The following is a 16,779-nucleotide window of genomic DNA, read 5'->3' as shown; positions in this document are numbered from 1 at the left end:
AGTAGGGGGCATCGTGGAGCAAGAAATTCAGAAAGTGTGTCATCTGTTTTAATCTTAGTTTGAGGATTTTGAGTAGGTTTTCCAAAGTCAGAACTCATGTTTATAAATCATCATAGGTTTATATGTATTACAGGGTGCCAAACAGAAAATGAAGTTTGCAAAAGTGAGGATGCTCATTTTACCTGGGTTGCTCAGCCTTTCTAAGACTGTACTTAGAATATATATATATATTATTTTTTTTTTTGAAAAAAATACCTTTCAGAGACTTAAAGTTAACCTAATGGTTTGATTACAGCAAAGGAAGCATCTGGAGAAAACTTAGTGAAAAAAACTTGAATATTTGGAGGCAATACAGCATTTAGTGATAAAATGTAAGCCTTTTCTACGGTATTTTCTATTCCTTGCTTTGTAGAACAAAGAAGAAAGAAACTGTCTTGTGAAAGTTTGGAAGTTCTATAGATTGTACTGAAAGTACAACTGCATTAGAAGTTCAGATTTTCAGATTGTTAAAAACAATTAGAAAAGCACAATCACACTTCTTGAGATAAGTATGTGATGATGTACTTCCTCACAAACAAATATATTCTGTGTCAGTACTATGGCTATTCAGACTGATAACCGGAACATACTTACGACAAATACAGATATTAAAAAAGAAAAAAAAAATCACAGCTGTTTGATAGAAGAGTTCTTACTAATAGGCGTTTGCATCATACGCTGTTTTGAAACTTTTGTCATACAGTACAGATGTTTAATTTTATCTTTGCTTCTTCCTATGATGATGTTGATAGCAGAATAGAATGTATGCTGTAAAGTGCTGCATGCCATAAATGTTTTACAATAATTCAGCACTACAATAAAGACAATAGCTAGTATGGCTTAGCAACTGTAGATAACCTACCTGTTTCTTTTGGGAGCAGGATTCTTATTTAAACAAATACGTGTTACTTTATAGTTCTCTCTCAAATATTGCTGATCCTGGCAGCTCTTGTTTTATCACTGTGTTTTTGAGATTTGCTCACTTAAAAAATGGCTCCTTTCCACTTTTGATTGCAGAAGGCATTATATCTGTTCCACGTATATTACATTGACCAAGAATGAACAAACATTCTTAAACCTCTGAAATTTATGCTTGAAGTTATGAAGCCATGAAATGTTTCTTAGGTGTACAACAGTGCCAAAAATCAGCACCTCATCTATCACACTCAGTATCTTGGAATTTACCTGGGTGTTTCTCTGGCATGTTTAAAGCAATTTTACTAAGTTATATATAAAATTTCAGACAGGAGAGGAGAAAGAAGGCTTGACTGATTCGGAAAATCTTTTGGCATCCTTCAGTTGTTCCAAAGTGATGATGGTCCATAAGTCATTTTACATAACTAAAATATTTTTTAAAAATAATTTTTGCATGGAACAATATTTATGCATGTTTTCAGTGATCGTTCACGCTTGTATATTTATTGTGGATTATTTATGTTGGATAGTATTTGGAACTAATTTACAAAGGGGCCTAATTCAAGTCCTGATCCATGAAATATTTTCTTGGTTTTCAAGTAGCTCTCTGAGGCAACAGAAGTATTTCTGCAACTAGGGGTTTTCAGGATTGTGCCAAGTCTTTCATCACTTGTAGAAACATTCTTCCACTGATTCTGGTGGAAGACATTTGGACCCTCCCTATTTGGAGAGGAAAAAGGTTTGGAGAAGAAAGAAGGAAAGTATTTATCACAGATAATTAGCTCTTAATAAATTTTGTTCTAAGAAGTGCAGAATGCCTCGCAGGAGACCGCTGCTAGCAGGTATATATACTTGAGAGGTATTTGACGCTCTCCTAAAGTTGCATCATAACTTCCCTCCACTTTCTGCATGCAGGATATGTTTCTTCACCTGTTGAAGTTAAGGCGTGTGCCAGTGCTAGCTGAAGATTGGAAGTACTTGGAGCTTTTCATGATCAGTCATCTGAAATATATTTTTGTCTTGTTGCTTTTAAAACATCCCCTTAACATACTGTTTGGAATGTTAGACAGCTTTCTTACACCTTCAAAGGCTTCAACAGCAGCATTTAAATGTGTCTGTAGGGGTTTATATAAGGCCTCACTTTCCCTCAGCTGAGTATAACTTGTGATTCAAGGGTTTGTATGCAAAATTCCTCTGGGGAATTTTACATGGGAAACTTCTTGTGCCTTCGTGTTTCCTGCCCAAGTTTTAGATAAGAAATTCTTTTTAACAACAACAAAAAAATCCTAGTCTTTTGTGAACTGATTTAGTTATTCGTTTTGTTATTTTTTTCATCTGTATGCTAAGAAAAAATGTTTTGTTTATATGCAAACGTGAAAATTGCTCACAATTCACAGCAAATACTCTTAGATACAATAGTCAGACAGTTACGCTAGGATAGTGTCAGGTATAAATATAGTTTTCTGTGACCTGACTTCTCCTTTTTCTGCCTGAATGGAATTTCTGGTCAAATTTCTAATATTTTTGCTTGTTTGGGAAGCACTGATTTAGATAAGGAATCCATAAATATTTGTAATTTTAAAGTATAATTTTTTTAAGATCTCAGTAAAACAGTAGTCTTCTAAAGTAAAACATTACTGTATCAGATCTGGTCACTGAATTGAATGTTTTGGGATTAACTAACTTTAAAACAGTTCTGCTAATTTAAATACAATTCTGTGGGTTCAGAGAAACTTTCCTCAGCTAGTCAGTGAGGGAATTGAGATTTCTTTTTCTTGATGTCTAGTTAGGAAATTGTCTTTCTTCCCTTAGGCTGCCAAGATATTTAGTCAGTTTTATCATAAAGTCTCTATATTAAGAGCTCTACTTTTAATCTTCCTCCGCATGCTGTCTCCTTCTGCAGGTAAAACAGAGAGTGGTTCCTAGTTCAAAAATTGTTGGACTTTCCTAGCACTAGCTGTTTGGTTCTTTTATTGTTAATTTAGGTGAAATGTGAAACATTCTTGACCCACTAAAGAAGAGCAGTTAAATTAAATGTAAATTTCAGCCTCAGAGTGCTGGGCTCCGTGCAGTTTTCCAAGGTAAACCGAATTGGGATGGATGAGAAACGGTTGTTTGAAATACAGCACCTAGACATTGCATGGACGTGGGGCACGGGTCCACGTGCAGTTTGTCAGATCTGGCCGACGGCGCTGCCTGAGGCTAACGCTGCTTCAGCGTGTACTACGTGTGATCAGTCTTCTGATCTCTGAACAAGCTGCATTAACGTAATTCGAGTAACCTGCAAACAGTGAGCAGGGAGGGGATTTGTAGCCCCTTCTGTGGGGCGTGTTACACCCGCGCCAGGCTGGGCTGGCAGGGCTGCGGGCAGGGTTGTGGCTGGAGGGAGCTCGCAGTGCGGGGTTGCCTCTAGAAACGGCCCTCCCCCTGGGGTCAGCACTAATGTGGAAACAGCCTGTGGTTACTAAGAAAAAAATAACTATATGTCAGTAATAACATTTATGAAGCTCATCTTTCCGTAGTATCGTGTCCTTTAATTGTTGTCTGATATTGTTGAAAACAATAATGTTGAAACCAGTATCTGGCAAACAGTTTTCTTCCAGTGGTAACATTTTCTTTCATAAGTGAAGTCTTTGTAATCTTCTGTTCCATTTGAATTTACCTACAGCCTTCTCTGTTGCCAGAGTCCAAATCTGGTCCTTTATCCAGCTGTCTAGTTAGATGGGAGCTGTAAGAAATTAAAGTGTTTCAACGCCTCTGCCTCTGTCGAGTGAAGCTGAAATGGGTCAGCACTTCACATGATGTGGGGCCAAGGTGATGCTGTGCCTACACCTTACTGCCTTTAACCCAGTCTGAAAGTTTGGAAGAAATAACTAGAAATAACTGAATTAAAGCTATAAAAGCCATGGTCCTTTCTGGCCTTGTAAAGCTACAGAACAGGCATCATCTAGACAAAGTGGCCCTGAGAGCTAACATCTGAAATACTTCCACTATAGAAGACAGCATGAGCTTAACTTTATTTTGGGAAAAATCCCCATAACTCTTCAAAAGGCAGTTAAACAAAATCCTGAAATGTGTTGACTATTATAACAACATCTGCTTGAGTCCCTTATTGCAGCATAGCGTCATGAGGAATTGTTAAATTACCAAGATTTTAAGCAACATAGTAGTTTGTTTTTCCAGTTGTCATCTCTTCTGCTTTCTTGATCTTCTGTCATTGAGGTTCAATGGGGCTTTTAATGGGTTAAGTTGACTTTATACAGTTAAGTCACATATGCCTTTGTGGTGAAGCCCATGGATTCATCAAATTGGCCAGCGCTGCATGATGGCTCCCTCAGGCTTACACCACAGGCGATTACATGTATCCCTTGAAGAGAGGTATCAGCTTAGGGTAACAAATACTGAGGTATGGACAGATTTGGGAACACTCGCCGCATATTCTCATGCGGCTTTGTAGCCGTATGCTTTGCTTGTCATTGCCCAGGACTGCAGTGTTTGTGAGTAGGTGGCAGGCTGACCTGCTTTCCCTGCCAAATTATTCTTTATTTGCTAATTTAATTTTCTGACCCTTTCCAGATAGGCTTTGCTCATTTCCGAGGTCTTGTGCATGCACAAGTGAGGAACAACGTTGTGAGCTGTCTCCCACCCATTTTCATTCTTGATTATCATATATTTCACTCTGTGTGCATTTGTCCTATCACTTGTCTGATGCCAGCAGGTAAACAAACATTCAGAGGGGTGGGGAAAGCCCTTGTGCTTATGAGGTAGCAATTGTTAAGTCTGGTTCTCTCCTTTCTCCCCCCAAAACAAGAGTTAACCCCCATTTTTGTGGCTGGTACCCATACTGGCATTGTGTTTTTTTGTAGCATGCCATTCTGTACCTCATGCACTAAATATTCTCATAAAACTGCACAGAACCATACTACAGCTCAATGCCTGAACTAATTTCATTTTAATGACAATCGAACTTTGCCAACACCTGCTTAGAGCAGGGTGTTTGGAATAATTAAAAGTCAAAGTGCATGACATAGAGTAATATAAGTAAAATAAGACTAAAGTGAGTCAGTGGATTTGCCTTTGAAGTACATTTGATGTTGAGAGAGAAGAAAAAGCAGTGGTTAAATACTGCAGCGGTCACTATACTGAAATTGCTCGTTAGGAGAGTTTTTCATAAGAGTCCACTTGCTTCTTGCATTACTGATTTAGAGGTTGGTTTCTAGTTATATTTGTGTAGCTGCAGTAGATTTTTTTTTCATTGGGAAACTTTGATCAGTGTGATTTAATGAGGAAGTAGATGCAGAGTAGGTATACATGCAAACATGTCCAGATTTCCAAATGTACATCTCTTAAAGTTTCTGTTTTCCATAACACAGAATAGTGGCTACAGGAGATGAAAGGAATGTGAAATAATTGAAATCAGTAGACAGCAGCAGCAGTGTAAAATCCCTGCCCATGTATCCCAAGCCTGGAGCTTGTATTCAAGCTCCTATTTAGTTGAAAACAACAATAAGCGTTTTTATGGATGTTGACCTATTAAGAATTTGTGGGGGAAGTTGCTGTGTAGGCTCCTCTCTCGATAAATTCTTTTCAGAACTCCCCGCATAGCGATGTTTCCTCCTTAAAGACAACAAATGCCTTTCATTTGAAGATATCGTAGTGCTTTGAGCCAAATGTTAGTCATGTTAACAAACCTAGAAGTAACGGTTGTGACTGTCCAGTCTGCCTCCATAAAATAAGCTGCAGGACTGAACAGTAAGTTACTTATATACTTATTAACATGTTTCATTTGGATTTTTTCAAAGAACTGGAAACACAGCCGGATTGTACATCCACCTGGGGTCTGGTGAGCTGAACTGATTGTGTTAGCAGTTTGCTAGTACCATTTGGCACCAGTACAGAAATACGTGTGCTTTCCAACTTGATCCCCTCACCAGAAATTAATAGGAGGAGTAGTGAGGGTCATCTTGGTTGGTGCCTGGAGTGCACGGTCTGGGAGGTGTCAGTTTAAGTCCACAGTTAATATTGTGCTCAAAGCTAGTGGTCTAAAAATGAACCTAGAACGAAGGCCTGATACGGCTTGGGGAGTGACTTTCAGACGGGTTCTCTGTAAAGGTAGCCTTGCTGAGAAGGGCTGCGGGACACGCAAGGTCTCAGGCCCTGGGGAGAGGGACGTGGTGAGTCGGGTGGCCAGAAGTCCCCACGCCAGGTGCAGTACGGTCAGGAGACGGAGCATGGTTTCACCCTGCGCCTGCTCTGCCCTCGGTCTCTCCCTCTCCCACGTGCTTCTCTTCCGCAGGGCCCAGAAGCCTGTAATTCCTGCAGCTCTTCTTTCTCTCCCCAGCTGCACTTTCCCCCAGGTGAAGAGCTTACTTGGCTGGTTTCCCACCCCAGCACTCTTCCTTCCCTGTGTGTCCTTGCCAGAGCAGGAGGATACATGGATGGGCGAATTTTGCCCTAGCGTGTTGCATGGCAGCATGTGATGGCCTTCGGGGGAAGTTGCTGTAGTGCCTCACCTTCTGGGCACTGCAGCACTCTGCCTTCCGTTTTGTGAAAACAGTTAAATACCCAGGCTCTCCTCTTGGCGCAAAGCAGAAGGCAGAACGGTTACAAAAATCAGCAGCAGTAGAAACCACACTTTCCCAGGCTTCGGTAGGCTCATTTATTTATGCCGTGGCTGAGGGCTGTGATAGCCAAAGCTGATGCATTGTCCCATGCAGACAGGGCTGCTGGCTCTGGCTGCGCGTAGCTCGTCGGTGGGAATCATAGCGGCAATGCACTTCAAGCTGCCAAGATTCCCAGCACTTACGAGGATGTTTGCCAGGTTGTCTGTGCAGGGGTTTTTATGCTGTCAAAGTTGATAGCTTTCTCACTGAGGTAGCTGTTGAAGATTTCGAGGTATTTTTAGGAAGGCTAGCCAGTGGGTTCTCTTGCTGACTTTTATTTGGCAGGTCTAAATATTCCACTTTAAGGAACAAATCCTGGGTGCATCTTCTTATGAAGGGGGTAAGAATGTGTGACTAATTTTTGTGAACAGTGGTAATTCCTGTGTAAAATCATGATGAAAATAAGCAGCAGACTTACAAGTTATGATAAATCCTGGAGTATGTCACTGTCTTCCAGCGTGTTTAAAATACGGTGTCGTTTTTATCTGGGATTTTTAACTGATTCTGTTAGTTTTCTGTTTGTTTTTTCTTTTCAGTTCCTAATTAATTCATTTATAAGGGCTTATGACTTGCAAGGGGAGGGAGGGGGGAAGAGAATTGGGGCACTTTCCCATGGGAAAGTAAATAGAGTTTCCCAAAAGCACAGTTTTTTTCACATTAAATCATTTTCTTAATCTATTTACATACTTAGAATGTAACATAAAGCAGAGTTTTATCAGGATTTCTTAATATATGTAAAGTGCTACATGATGTTTAATGTAATACAAGAATGTTCTGGTTTTTTTCCTTGTGAATGCAAATGAGGTTACACTGAGGTATAACTGGATTATATCTGCTTAACTAGATTAGGAGAAGTAATTTTTTTTTGAGCGAATCACTTCCTTATTGGATCATTTTTGGAGCCTTGTGGAAAAGGGCTTACATCCCTCAGCCTCACAGCTCTCTATGGAGACACTGAAGCTACAGGTTTCTTCAGGTGGTATCCCTGAACGTAGTGTGTAGGACAGGGATGAGACTTGGGGAAGGACAAGAATGTTGCTGGCTGCTCTGCGCCTTCTGGGGCTAAATAAAATAACAGTACTTGTGTTAAAATAACACCTCTCCGGCTGTCAAATCCTAGTTTCAGTTTTCAGTATTCGATGTGAATTGGTTATTCTTAGAAGTAGCAAAAATGGTATGGAAAATGTAAAATTTGGGCTGTATGTTAACGTACTGGAGAGAGTGAGATACAACGTTAGCTAGTGGGGGAAGGTTTTTTTAAGCGTGTCGGTTTTCTGTTGCTCCACATTAATGCAACACGCTTTGCTTATCTGAAACAAAAGGCTTTTAAATATTGCTGGTTTTCAGAGGAATTGCTCATAAAAATATCAGTTGAATTTTTAATTATGAAAAGCCTTCATAGAAGATCCTTGCAGACATAATAAGCTCATTTTTAGTTCTTGTAGAGGAGTGGAAAAGGATGGGTGGAAGGGAAAATTTTTCAAAAATAAGATTTTTTCATGAAGCATTTCTGATTGCTATTTTTTAATTGTTCCATAGAATCATTTTACACTTAAAAAAAAATAATAAAAATTTCTTTTTCAGAATTTTGACCCCAACCAGTAGTTTCCAAGACATTTGGACACTCTATAACTTCCTCATAAGCAATGAGGTATGAAGTTTTCATTATTGTTTTGTCAGATACACTTCTATTGCAGTTTTCTGATTATTTAAAATAGTCAGGAGGTTAGCTGTCTCATCATTATATTTCCATTAAACTAGAATTTTGAGGATTATATTTTGTTTATTAGACATTAGACATAAAAATATTTTTTTAGTTGATACCTACCAAAAATTATTAGAATCTGTACCAGTATTTGAGTTGCTTGCCTGACTCTTGGTGCATTCGTTTGTTAAGAAGGACTTGTAGAGAGTAAAAGCATTGAAGCTGAAGTCTCCAAACCATCCCTGACGTAGTGATTTTAAGAGGATAGAGAGTTTTGCTAGGTTAAAGATTGGGTCAGATGATCTTAGAGGTCTTTTCCAACCTAAATGCTGCTATGATTTTGTGATTCGTTGAGCTGGGTAATTCTATGGAGAATCCTGTGTGTAGTTCAGAGAAAAGAAGATAGATTGAAATTATCAGTTATTCATGAATTTTAACTCATTTGTGCTGAAGGACTTTAAGAAGAAATAGAAATAAATGTTTGCAGTATAATAGAGGTGTTTTTCCATTTAGTGTACTGCATTTTTCAGATTTGCAGTCCTCTTCTATACAGGAAAATATATCTATTGTTTTTCAGACCTGTACATATGGGGTGACTGTATTTATGGAATTAAAGCAAATCAGAACTTACTTTGGTTGCTATAGATTTAAAGGGTAAAATAAGAGGGGAGGAAGAACAATTGAAGATCTTCTACATTTTTGCAGAAATGGTTCAAAAATGGAGCTGGGGTGGTATCTGTCCCTCCCATCATGTACAATCGTGATTGTTAATTGGTAATATTTAATATTATAGCACATAGCATGATTTTATTCATTTATGTACTGTCTGAACTTGAGAGCCTGTTAGATAATACATTAATAATATCTATCTGTTACACCAGCTGTATAATTTTAATTGATATGCGATACTTGGTAATTTACTTTGGTAATTCTTTGCTCTTTGTTCTTTGTTTTAGATATATAACAGTATAAAATTTACTGCTGAGGAGCTTTATGAGTGTGTTTCACAAGAGTTGTATCGGTAAGCCAATTACTGACCACATCAAATAGGTTTTGGGACAGCATTTTACTATATACCAGAGTAATGTAAGAGAAATTGTTCTGTTAAATAAAATAATTGCCATCCTAAGAAGGGGCTAGGGATGAAGAATGGAGATTTTTTTCTTATGATATACTGTTACAACAGAATGCGAGAGGACAGAATAGAAATTAGAGATGAGCCAACAGCACCCAGGAGATTTTCAGCTGTTTGACTCCAGGGCAAGGTGCTGGTCCCGCTACCCCGTACCAGTTTTGGATTCATGGTTTAGTGGCAGACAGAGCCATTATAGGTCAGCATCTCTTATAAGGTAGGATAGAATGCGAGACTGCATTTAAATCGATTTGATTATAACTGCAGTTCTGTTTGTAGCAGAACTTGTCATTACTATGAGAACTTAGTCATAAATTAAGCCATTGTGTGTAGTAAAGTACAATTAGAAAAAAAGGAGAACCAAACTTAAGGTTCCGAGTTCTGTTTCCATTTTATTTTATTTCTTACAGTTCAGCCAGAGGGAAATAAACGATCTGTTGTACAGCTGAGTTAAAGACCTTGGAAACATTAATCTAAAAATAACTGTCATACAAGTCTTAGTTCTTTACTGGAAATTTTCTGGCTCATAAGAAGGTTTTTTCTGAATTTGTGTAATTGAGGGCTTGTAAAATCAGGTTCAATGGAGTTTTTAAAATGCCATGAATTTATATAAATAAATTTATTTTTTTTTAATAAATCATGAGTGGATAATAAAAGGTAGGTAAATATTTTCTTTGAAGTTCCTGTTAAAGCATGCATATAATATATATATATATATGAATTAGCTGTAACTTACCAGAATATGAAGTGTGGTTCCATGAGCTGTGTAAATGGCTTGCAGATTATTTTAACCCAAGTAGGAAAATTGTTCTGGAAACCTTCCACTTGCCTGCCTGGATTGATACTGATTTCCTAATTCTTCTGTGAATTTAAAAGTGCTCATTGCTGGGTGGTGGGAGAAAAGTTAGGCAGGGAAGGGAGAGATTCCATCCATGTGTCAGCAGAGACAAGTGGTCTGCGAGCTTAGCAGGCTTCAGCTGGTGACCACAGCTCCCAAACAGCAGTTTTCAGACATTTGTGGACATCGTTGTCATTGTCTGTGTAAAATCTACAGTGTTACAGCCTTGGGTATTGTGCTACGGGTATCAAGGAAACTCCAATTTCTTGATGTTTGAAAGGTGTCCCCAGGTCCGTACTTTGTCAGAGGGCCCAAAAACGTGGAGTGTTTTTGTGATTTCTGTCTGCCACAGGAGGTTTCATGGCCAAAAAAGATGTTCTCAGCAGAACTTTGGTTTCTGTGATGAGTGGTGCTACAGGGTGAGGGGGATGTTTTTGTTATCTAGAGGTTACAAGCTTTGAAAACATACAAAGTTAATCCACAGGATTTTAAAATCCCTCTTATGCCTAACTCTTGTTGTCAGTTACTACAGGAATGAAGCTAGGTGCTATTACAGACGGGAAATAAAACATAACTCCACCCAATAAACGTGGGGTGGTAAATGAACTTTTAAAAGGACTCAGTTAAAAGGAGGTGTTCCAAGAGCAAAAATGCAGGATGGAGGCTGCTTTAAGGCAGGCTGAATTACCCGGGCTTCAGCAGAAGTTCCTGAACGAAGTGTTTCCCCAGTGTCAATTACCAGTGAGCATTTTTACTTCAGCCTGGCCCCTGGAGGAGGTGGCTTAGTGCAGGATACTTGTACTGTGACTGTTCCTTTCTCGGGATAAACCCAAGATGCTCTCTACTTGAGATTTTGACCCAAAGTATTCCTTCTTATCTGGAGAAGAAAAGGACTTGTTAAAGTTAGATAGCCACAGCTACATGCACAGTTCTCACTGCTTCCCTATCTCTGTGTGGTGCTACAGGCTTTGGTATCACAGCAGCCTTTAGAAGATGCCAGCCCGGGTCTTTACGATATAAAGATCCGGATCTTAAAGACATAAATGTAACAAAGGTCTGACCCTTCCCCAGACATCTAGTTGTTGCCATTTTTTGCGTTTTCAACAAGTTAACAATACAGGTTTTTCCAGTAAGACACCAGGAACTTCTGTGTAACTTTTTTTTTTTTTGAACTGAGCCTCCCTACCAGTTGCCTAATAGATGCCGGTCTTCCTCTTACAGATCTGAGCAGTGCTGATGTGAGAGCTCTGCTTTTCTCTTTGTTTGTTTTTCCTGTTGCTGCTTCACTTATAGTGGTAGAGATATGGTGAAAGCGGGGTGGGGGGGGGGGCAGAGAGAGAAAGCAAAGCTTTTTGTAACATGACAAAAATACCATTGGAGTGAAGCTTTTTCCCTCTGAATAGTGGGAACATACCACAGCCCTGAGCTGCTTCAGCAGAAGAATTGGGTAGATGGAGAGGAGTTTATGCAAAGCCCTTATTCTTCCTCCCTCCCTTCCTGCTCAGCTGTGCTCTGGGGGGAGCAGAGGTGCTGGGTGGCAGGAAGATTTCAGAGGGGACACTCGTTTTTGTGGCAAGCAGCTAATGCGGAGACTTAGAGTCTCCAGGTTGCTCCCTAAGGCTTTGGAGTTTTCCCTGTGGAGGGGCTGGTAGCAGTTCGTGTCGACAGACAATGAATTGATGTGGAGGCGTTCCTTCGCACGATAAAGGCATACCCGGACTCATCAAATGTCCCCAGCTACCGCGGGCTCTGCAAACCACGGCCCCAGCCATCCCCGTGAAACTCCCCCGCCTCCTGTACGTTGGTCCCGGTCCTGCGGGCGCCCTGCCATGTTCGCCACCCTCACGCTGCCATCGCCACGCCGAGCAGGGTCTCACGGCGCCTCCAGCAGTTTCGTGCCCTGCTGCATTCGCCACCCCTCGGGACAGGCCCGGTGGTCTGCTGGAAGGTATTTGCCGTCCGCCATCCATCACTGTGTTTTGGAAGGTGCAGAAACACCCTCTCTCGACCCATTTAAAATTATTTCAGGCGGGAACTGTGGTAATTACATGTGAGCTAAAATGTTGCACTGTTCCGCGGTGTAAATCCTGTGCTAGTATCATGCAATTTACCATTTTAGCCATTGCACAGCGGCTGCTAGAATAACGTAGGGGAGATTTTAATTAGATATGGGTGACTTATTACCCAAGGCTCAGCTGAGCTATTTCTCTGTGCCAGTTTTTAAGAACTCCTCTCTAAAGACTGTTGAGGCGCTTGCAGCATTGGAGAGGTTGGACCTGGCGATGGAGCTCCTTTGGCTGGAGGATGGGTGGTCGTCAGTGCGGCTCTGCCAGTGCTGGGCGTTATGTCCAGAGAAATGCTGTTTGTTTTAACTGCTCTTCAGTCGTCTGCACTGGCGGGCTGATCCTCCAACCTAAGTGACCTGTGAGAGTGAAAAGTGCCGAGGGTATGGTGTGTATCCTTCTAACTGCCTTAGTTTGAATTGTATTATATTCAAATATATAGATATAGATATACACATGTATGTGTTTTAGAAGTTGATCAAGTGAAAGAAAACCTAACAGATCTAGCTGATGGGAATAAAATCTGCATGGGTACAGCCATGGAGAAAGTAAAGTGCATAAATTTGTGCTTGGCATGGTTTAAAAAGGAAAAAGATTTAAGAGGCTGGTCTGGTAGCCCTCAGGCTGCAGTCGTGATTTAATCCTGCTTTTTAAGGAGAGTCTTTTAAATGTTCTTTTCAGCAAGTATCTTGGAAAACCAAAGCTGCAGAATGTTTTTTGTGTAAGCAGGTTTAGGTTTCTCTTTCGAAACAAAGGTCTATTAAATAACCAGTCTCTGTAGTCAAGAGATTTACTGCGTGTGTAAATATGCAAACATAAGAGCGATGGTTCGAATTGTACCTACCATTATAAAATCCCTGTTCTGTCAAGAAAGCTGATGTAAGTGGCCTTTCAACACTGATTATTTTTTTAAACTACCTTTGTGTATTACAATGAAAAGCAAAACATCCAAAGCAGCTCTGCCACTTTGCTGAGTTGCAGTTTGGCTTTTTTAAGGTATTTGTGTAAAACCCCTGTTTTTAGCAGCTTTAAGGCAAAAGTTACTGCTGTTTCTTGCATTTTATGGAAATTGCCTCTACAATTATATAGATCACAACTGTGTAGTTTGTCTTTTGTAATATCGTTTTTTAGTTAAAAATGGTAATAAATTGTATTTTCTTTGAGTCAGGACAGCAGGTTTCAAGCTGTGCAGCCACTGTCTTGGTAGGCAAGCAGCACCTTGTGGTGGCTGCTCCGGCTCAGATGTTACATTTGTCTGCAAATACTGGCAGTTACCCAGCAGATAATGTGGGGGAGTGGCTGCATCAATAACTTGTGTGTAGATGTGTGGATTTTTTTTTTACCAACTAATTCCAAGTTTGGAGACAAAAACAAGAACAGGTATTTTGGCAAGTTTACAGCTTAGAGAAAAGGCAAAGTGTGCAGGAAAAAACCCTCAAACCACGTGAGGAGGTACAAATGCAGCAGACCTGTGGTGGTTCGGTGTCTGCAGGTTGATTTTTAGGAAGCGAGACATGCGGAAAGAATGTCCTGGCTCCGGTCATTTTGCCAGTGCTTACTTAAGCACTGTGAAGATGGAAGGTTTGTTGTGCTTTCTTTCAGAGGAACCACTGGCATTGGAAAGGTTTTCACATGCCGAGCTACTATTTCAAAACCCATCACTGTCTGCCAGCCTGCCCTGTGTTCCAAACCAGACTTTGGGCTTTTCTGACTCCAGAAAATGTTTCTTATATTTAACTTCTACGAGCACAAGCTTATAAAAGTGTCTCTTCTTCTGTGATTGGTGGCGCTCCAGGGATTAGCAGAAAAAATACAGATGTCAGGCAAGTGCAAGAGCCACAGGACCTTCTATACCCACTAGAGACTGAAGTTAAACTTTCCACATGCCTAAAATGCGGATCTCTGTAACATAACAACTGTGGGTGGAACTTGGTTCTGTCTGTGGGCCAGAGATGTACAGGAACTGCAGAGCTGAACTGCAGCTAAACACCTTCTGTGAAAAGTGGCAAAATTTGGTGTTAGTTGAAGGCTTGGTTTGTGTTGAGATTGAAATAGTGTTTGCTGTGTGCCTTTTAGGCTGTTGCATTTTAAAGGTTTCATTGCAGGATACAGCTGGGAGCATGTAATGGTTAGCTGGCTCTGCAATAAGCTTACTTTATTTTTACAGCAAAAGATTAACATCTGGATTTCCAGAGGTACAGAATGTTCTCTGCTTTTGACAGTGTTAAAGCACAGTATTAGAATCCATTGGAATTCTGTTTTAAAGCAATATGCTGAAATGTTCCTGTCTATAAAATGGGATCCACTGTGTCCTGATAACCTGGGTTTGTATCTTTTCGTCTCTAGAGAAAGACTGGAAGTTGGATGTTGCCAACTGGCCCAGCTGGAGCACACTATTAAGCAGTGCAACGCATCTGCTCACATGGAAGCAAAGAACAGGGGCTGGCTGTGACACTTGACTCAAGGTGTGGAGCTGCGGTGCTCACCTCCTTTTGTTTGCCTTGCCCACATGAAGTCCTGCTCCTCAGGGGCATGGTGGGAGGGAAGGGAATATTCACGGAGCCAAAAAAATCTGCCTTCTTCTTTCTCAACGGTGCCGTTTTATATTTGAGTTGAAGGGAAAACAAAAACAAGTTATACATGTATAACATTAAATGTCAGAATTTCTGCCAGTTGCAAGCTAGTAGAATTTTCTGTCTCAAGTGAGGGTCTCTGGATCGATACAACAAAATTTTGGGACACACCAAGATGTGCTGGACCGGTGTTCTAAATGCTAGAAGTTTGTGTTGGAAGTCAGAGCTGTTACTAATAGTTATATGGTTATACAGAAAAATAAGGGTAAGGTTTTTATTTCTCCTGGCACTCTGGAAGTGAACAGTGTGGGGAAAAAAGGGTTTTGTGATATCTAGGCTCTGAAAAGACTGGAAGGAAAGCAGTTGACTGCAAAGCCAGATGCCCATGATGCTTGCACTCCTACAGATATGAAGGACTAAAACACAGATGCAATATGTGTCCTATGTACTGCACTACATAAGGCTGAAGGGAGGATATAGAATGAGGAAAGAAATGGATTAATGCTTGTTTTATTTAAAAACAAACAAACAGACAACACACACACCCCACAACTCATGTAACTGTTTGTCCTGAACCTCTTTTTAAGTACTTTTGTCAGAATATTCAGTATGACCTTTTCCAGTGAAAACTCTGGGCTGTTACCAGCAGTGAAACCAGGATCATTTGTAATTAAGCATGTGAAATATGCTTTAAAAAAAAGTATTAAGTTCAGAAGAAAGTGGCGTTTTTCCTTTGTTAAAATATCCACTTAAATCTTGATGCAGTGGAAACTTGCTAGAAAAATTCTTTTAGTAAAGTCCTCATCCTTCTGTCATCTTTTCTTGTAAAGACACAAGCATTTTTTTTCCTCTGTGTTACAGTGACTTGCCTCTGCTCTTCAGGTGACATCTCTCGTTGAATGTATTGTATTGTTGCTTTCTAAAACTGCTTTAAGTCAACAAAACTTTCTAACAGCCATTTTCACTGCTGCTGTGGCCTTTAAAGCTACCTCTTTTATGTATGTATTTGTATAGAGATGAGATGACCAGTAAAGTTCTAGAAGTGTTTATTTTGATATTAACTTTTGGATGTATTTGTAAAAATCTTTATTGTAAAAAAAAATAAAAATCTAATTTATTGTTATAATAAATGACAGTTAATTCTAGATGATAGTGTTGCTTTGACAAGCTTTATTTTCACTCTATTTGCTTAACTGCTGTGGATGCAAATTTAATGCAGTTCTCTTCCCTGATTTGAAGTGCCTAGTGCTAAGTAGCTTGTAAAAGTAACTATCAGAGCAAAATTCTTATTGGGGATATTCCCATTGATGCTGTTATCCCACAGTTGTGGGTAAGACACTGTGTTCAGATAATCTTATTTGGCAGTTTGTACCATATACATAGGAAATTAGACCTACTTACGTGCATTACATTTGTCTGCCTTAGCTCATGGCTACTTTTGATAAACTTTAGGGGGAGAGAGTTGACAGATTAAGACACTACTTCAGCTTTTCTTTTCTTATAAAGACTCTTCCTGTGAGAACACACCCAGTTTTACAGCTTGGCATAATCAGTAACTCCTTGGTCTCGATTTTCTGCTCTGCTGTCCAGCTGTAGTATGCTGCTGATGCATTACACGGTATCAAGTAGAAACACGCTGTAGCAGAAGCCTGTTCCTAGTGGTAGCATCAGTCAGCTGTTACCTTGTTGAGAGGTGATGAGTTCAGAACGGCATGGGGACAGAAACAAGCACCACCATGGGTGCAGCTTTATTTCCTATACCTACTTGCTTAATGCTTAGGAACACACCTAAATGAAGTTTCTTGAAATGATTCAGACACAGGACCAATTTCTCATAGCACCTTCAGTACC

At 40.0% G+C, this 16,779-nt stretch overlaps 1 protein-coding gene across 8 annotated transcripts in view; it reads left to right on the top strand.

Annotated features, from left to right (window-relative positions):
• The window catches only part of SWT1 (SWT1 RNA endoribonuclease homolog), a 45,393-nt gene extending 29,321 nt beyond the window's left edge, over positions 1-16,072 (top strand). For 3 of the 8 annotated variants that reach the window (XM_040566436.1, XM_040566439.1, XM_040566440.1), the window contains exons 17-19: positions 8,202-8,268; positions 9,279-9,343; positions 13,958-14,687. In XM_040566436.1, the coding sequence (XP_040422370.1) occupies positions 8,202-8,268; positions 9,279-9,343; positions 13,958-14,066 (241 nt within the window). In that variant the 3' untranslated portion in view covers positions 14,067-14,687. The other 5 variants (XM_040566437.1, XM_040566442.1, XM_040566444.1 and 2 more) reach the window with 3 other exon arrangements.
• The last annotated feature ends 707 nt before the right edge of the window (positions 16,073-16,779 follow it).

The sequence above is a fragment of the Cygnus olor genome, chromosome 8 (assembly GCF_009769625.2).
Source record: "Cygnus olor isolate bCygOlo1 chromosome 8, bCygOlo1.pri.v2, whole genome shotgun sequence".
Classification (NCBI taxonomy): Eukaryota; Metazoa; Chordata; class Aves; order Anseriformes; family Anatidae; genus Cygnus; species Cygnus olor.
This window is presented reverse-complemented; position numbering and strand designations above follow the sequence as displayed.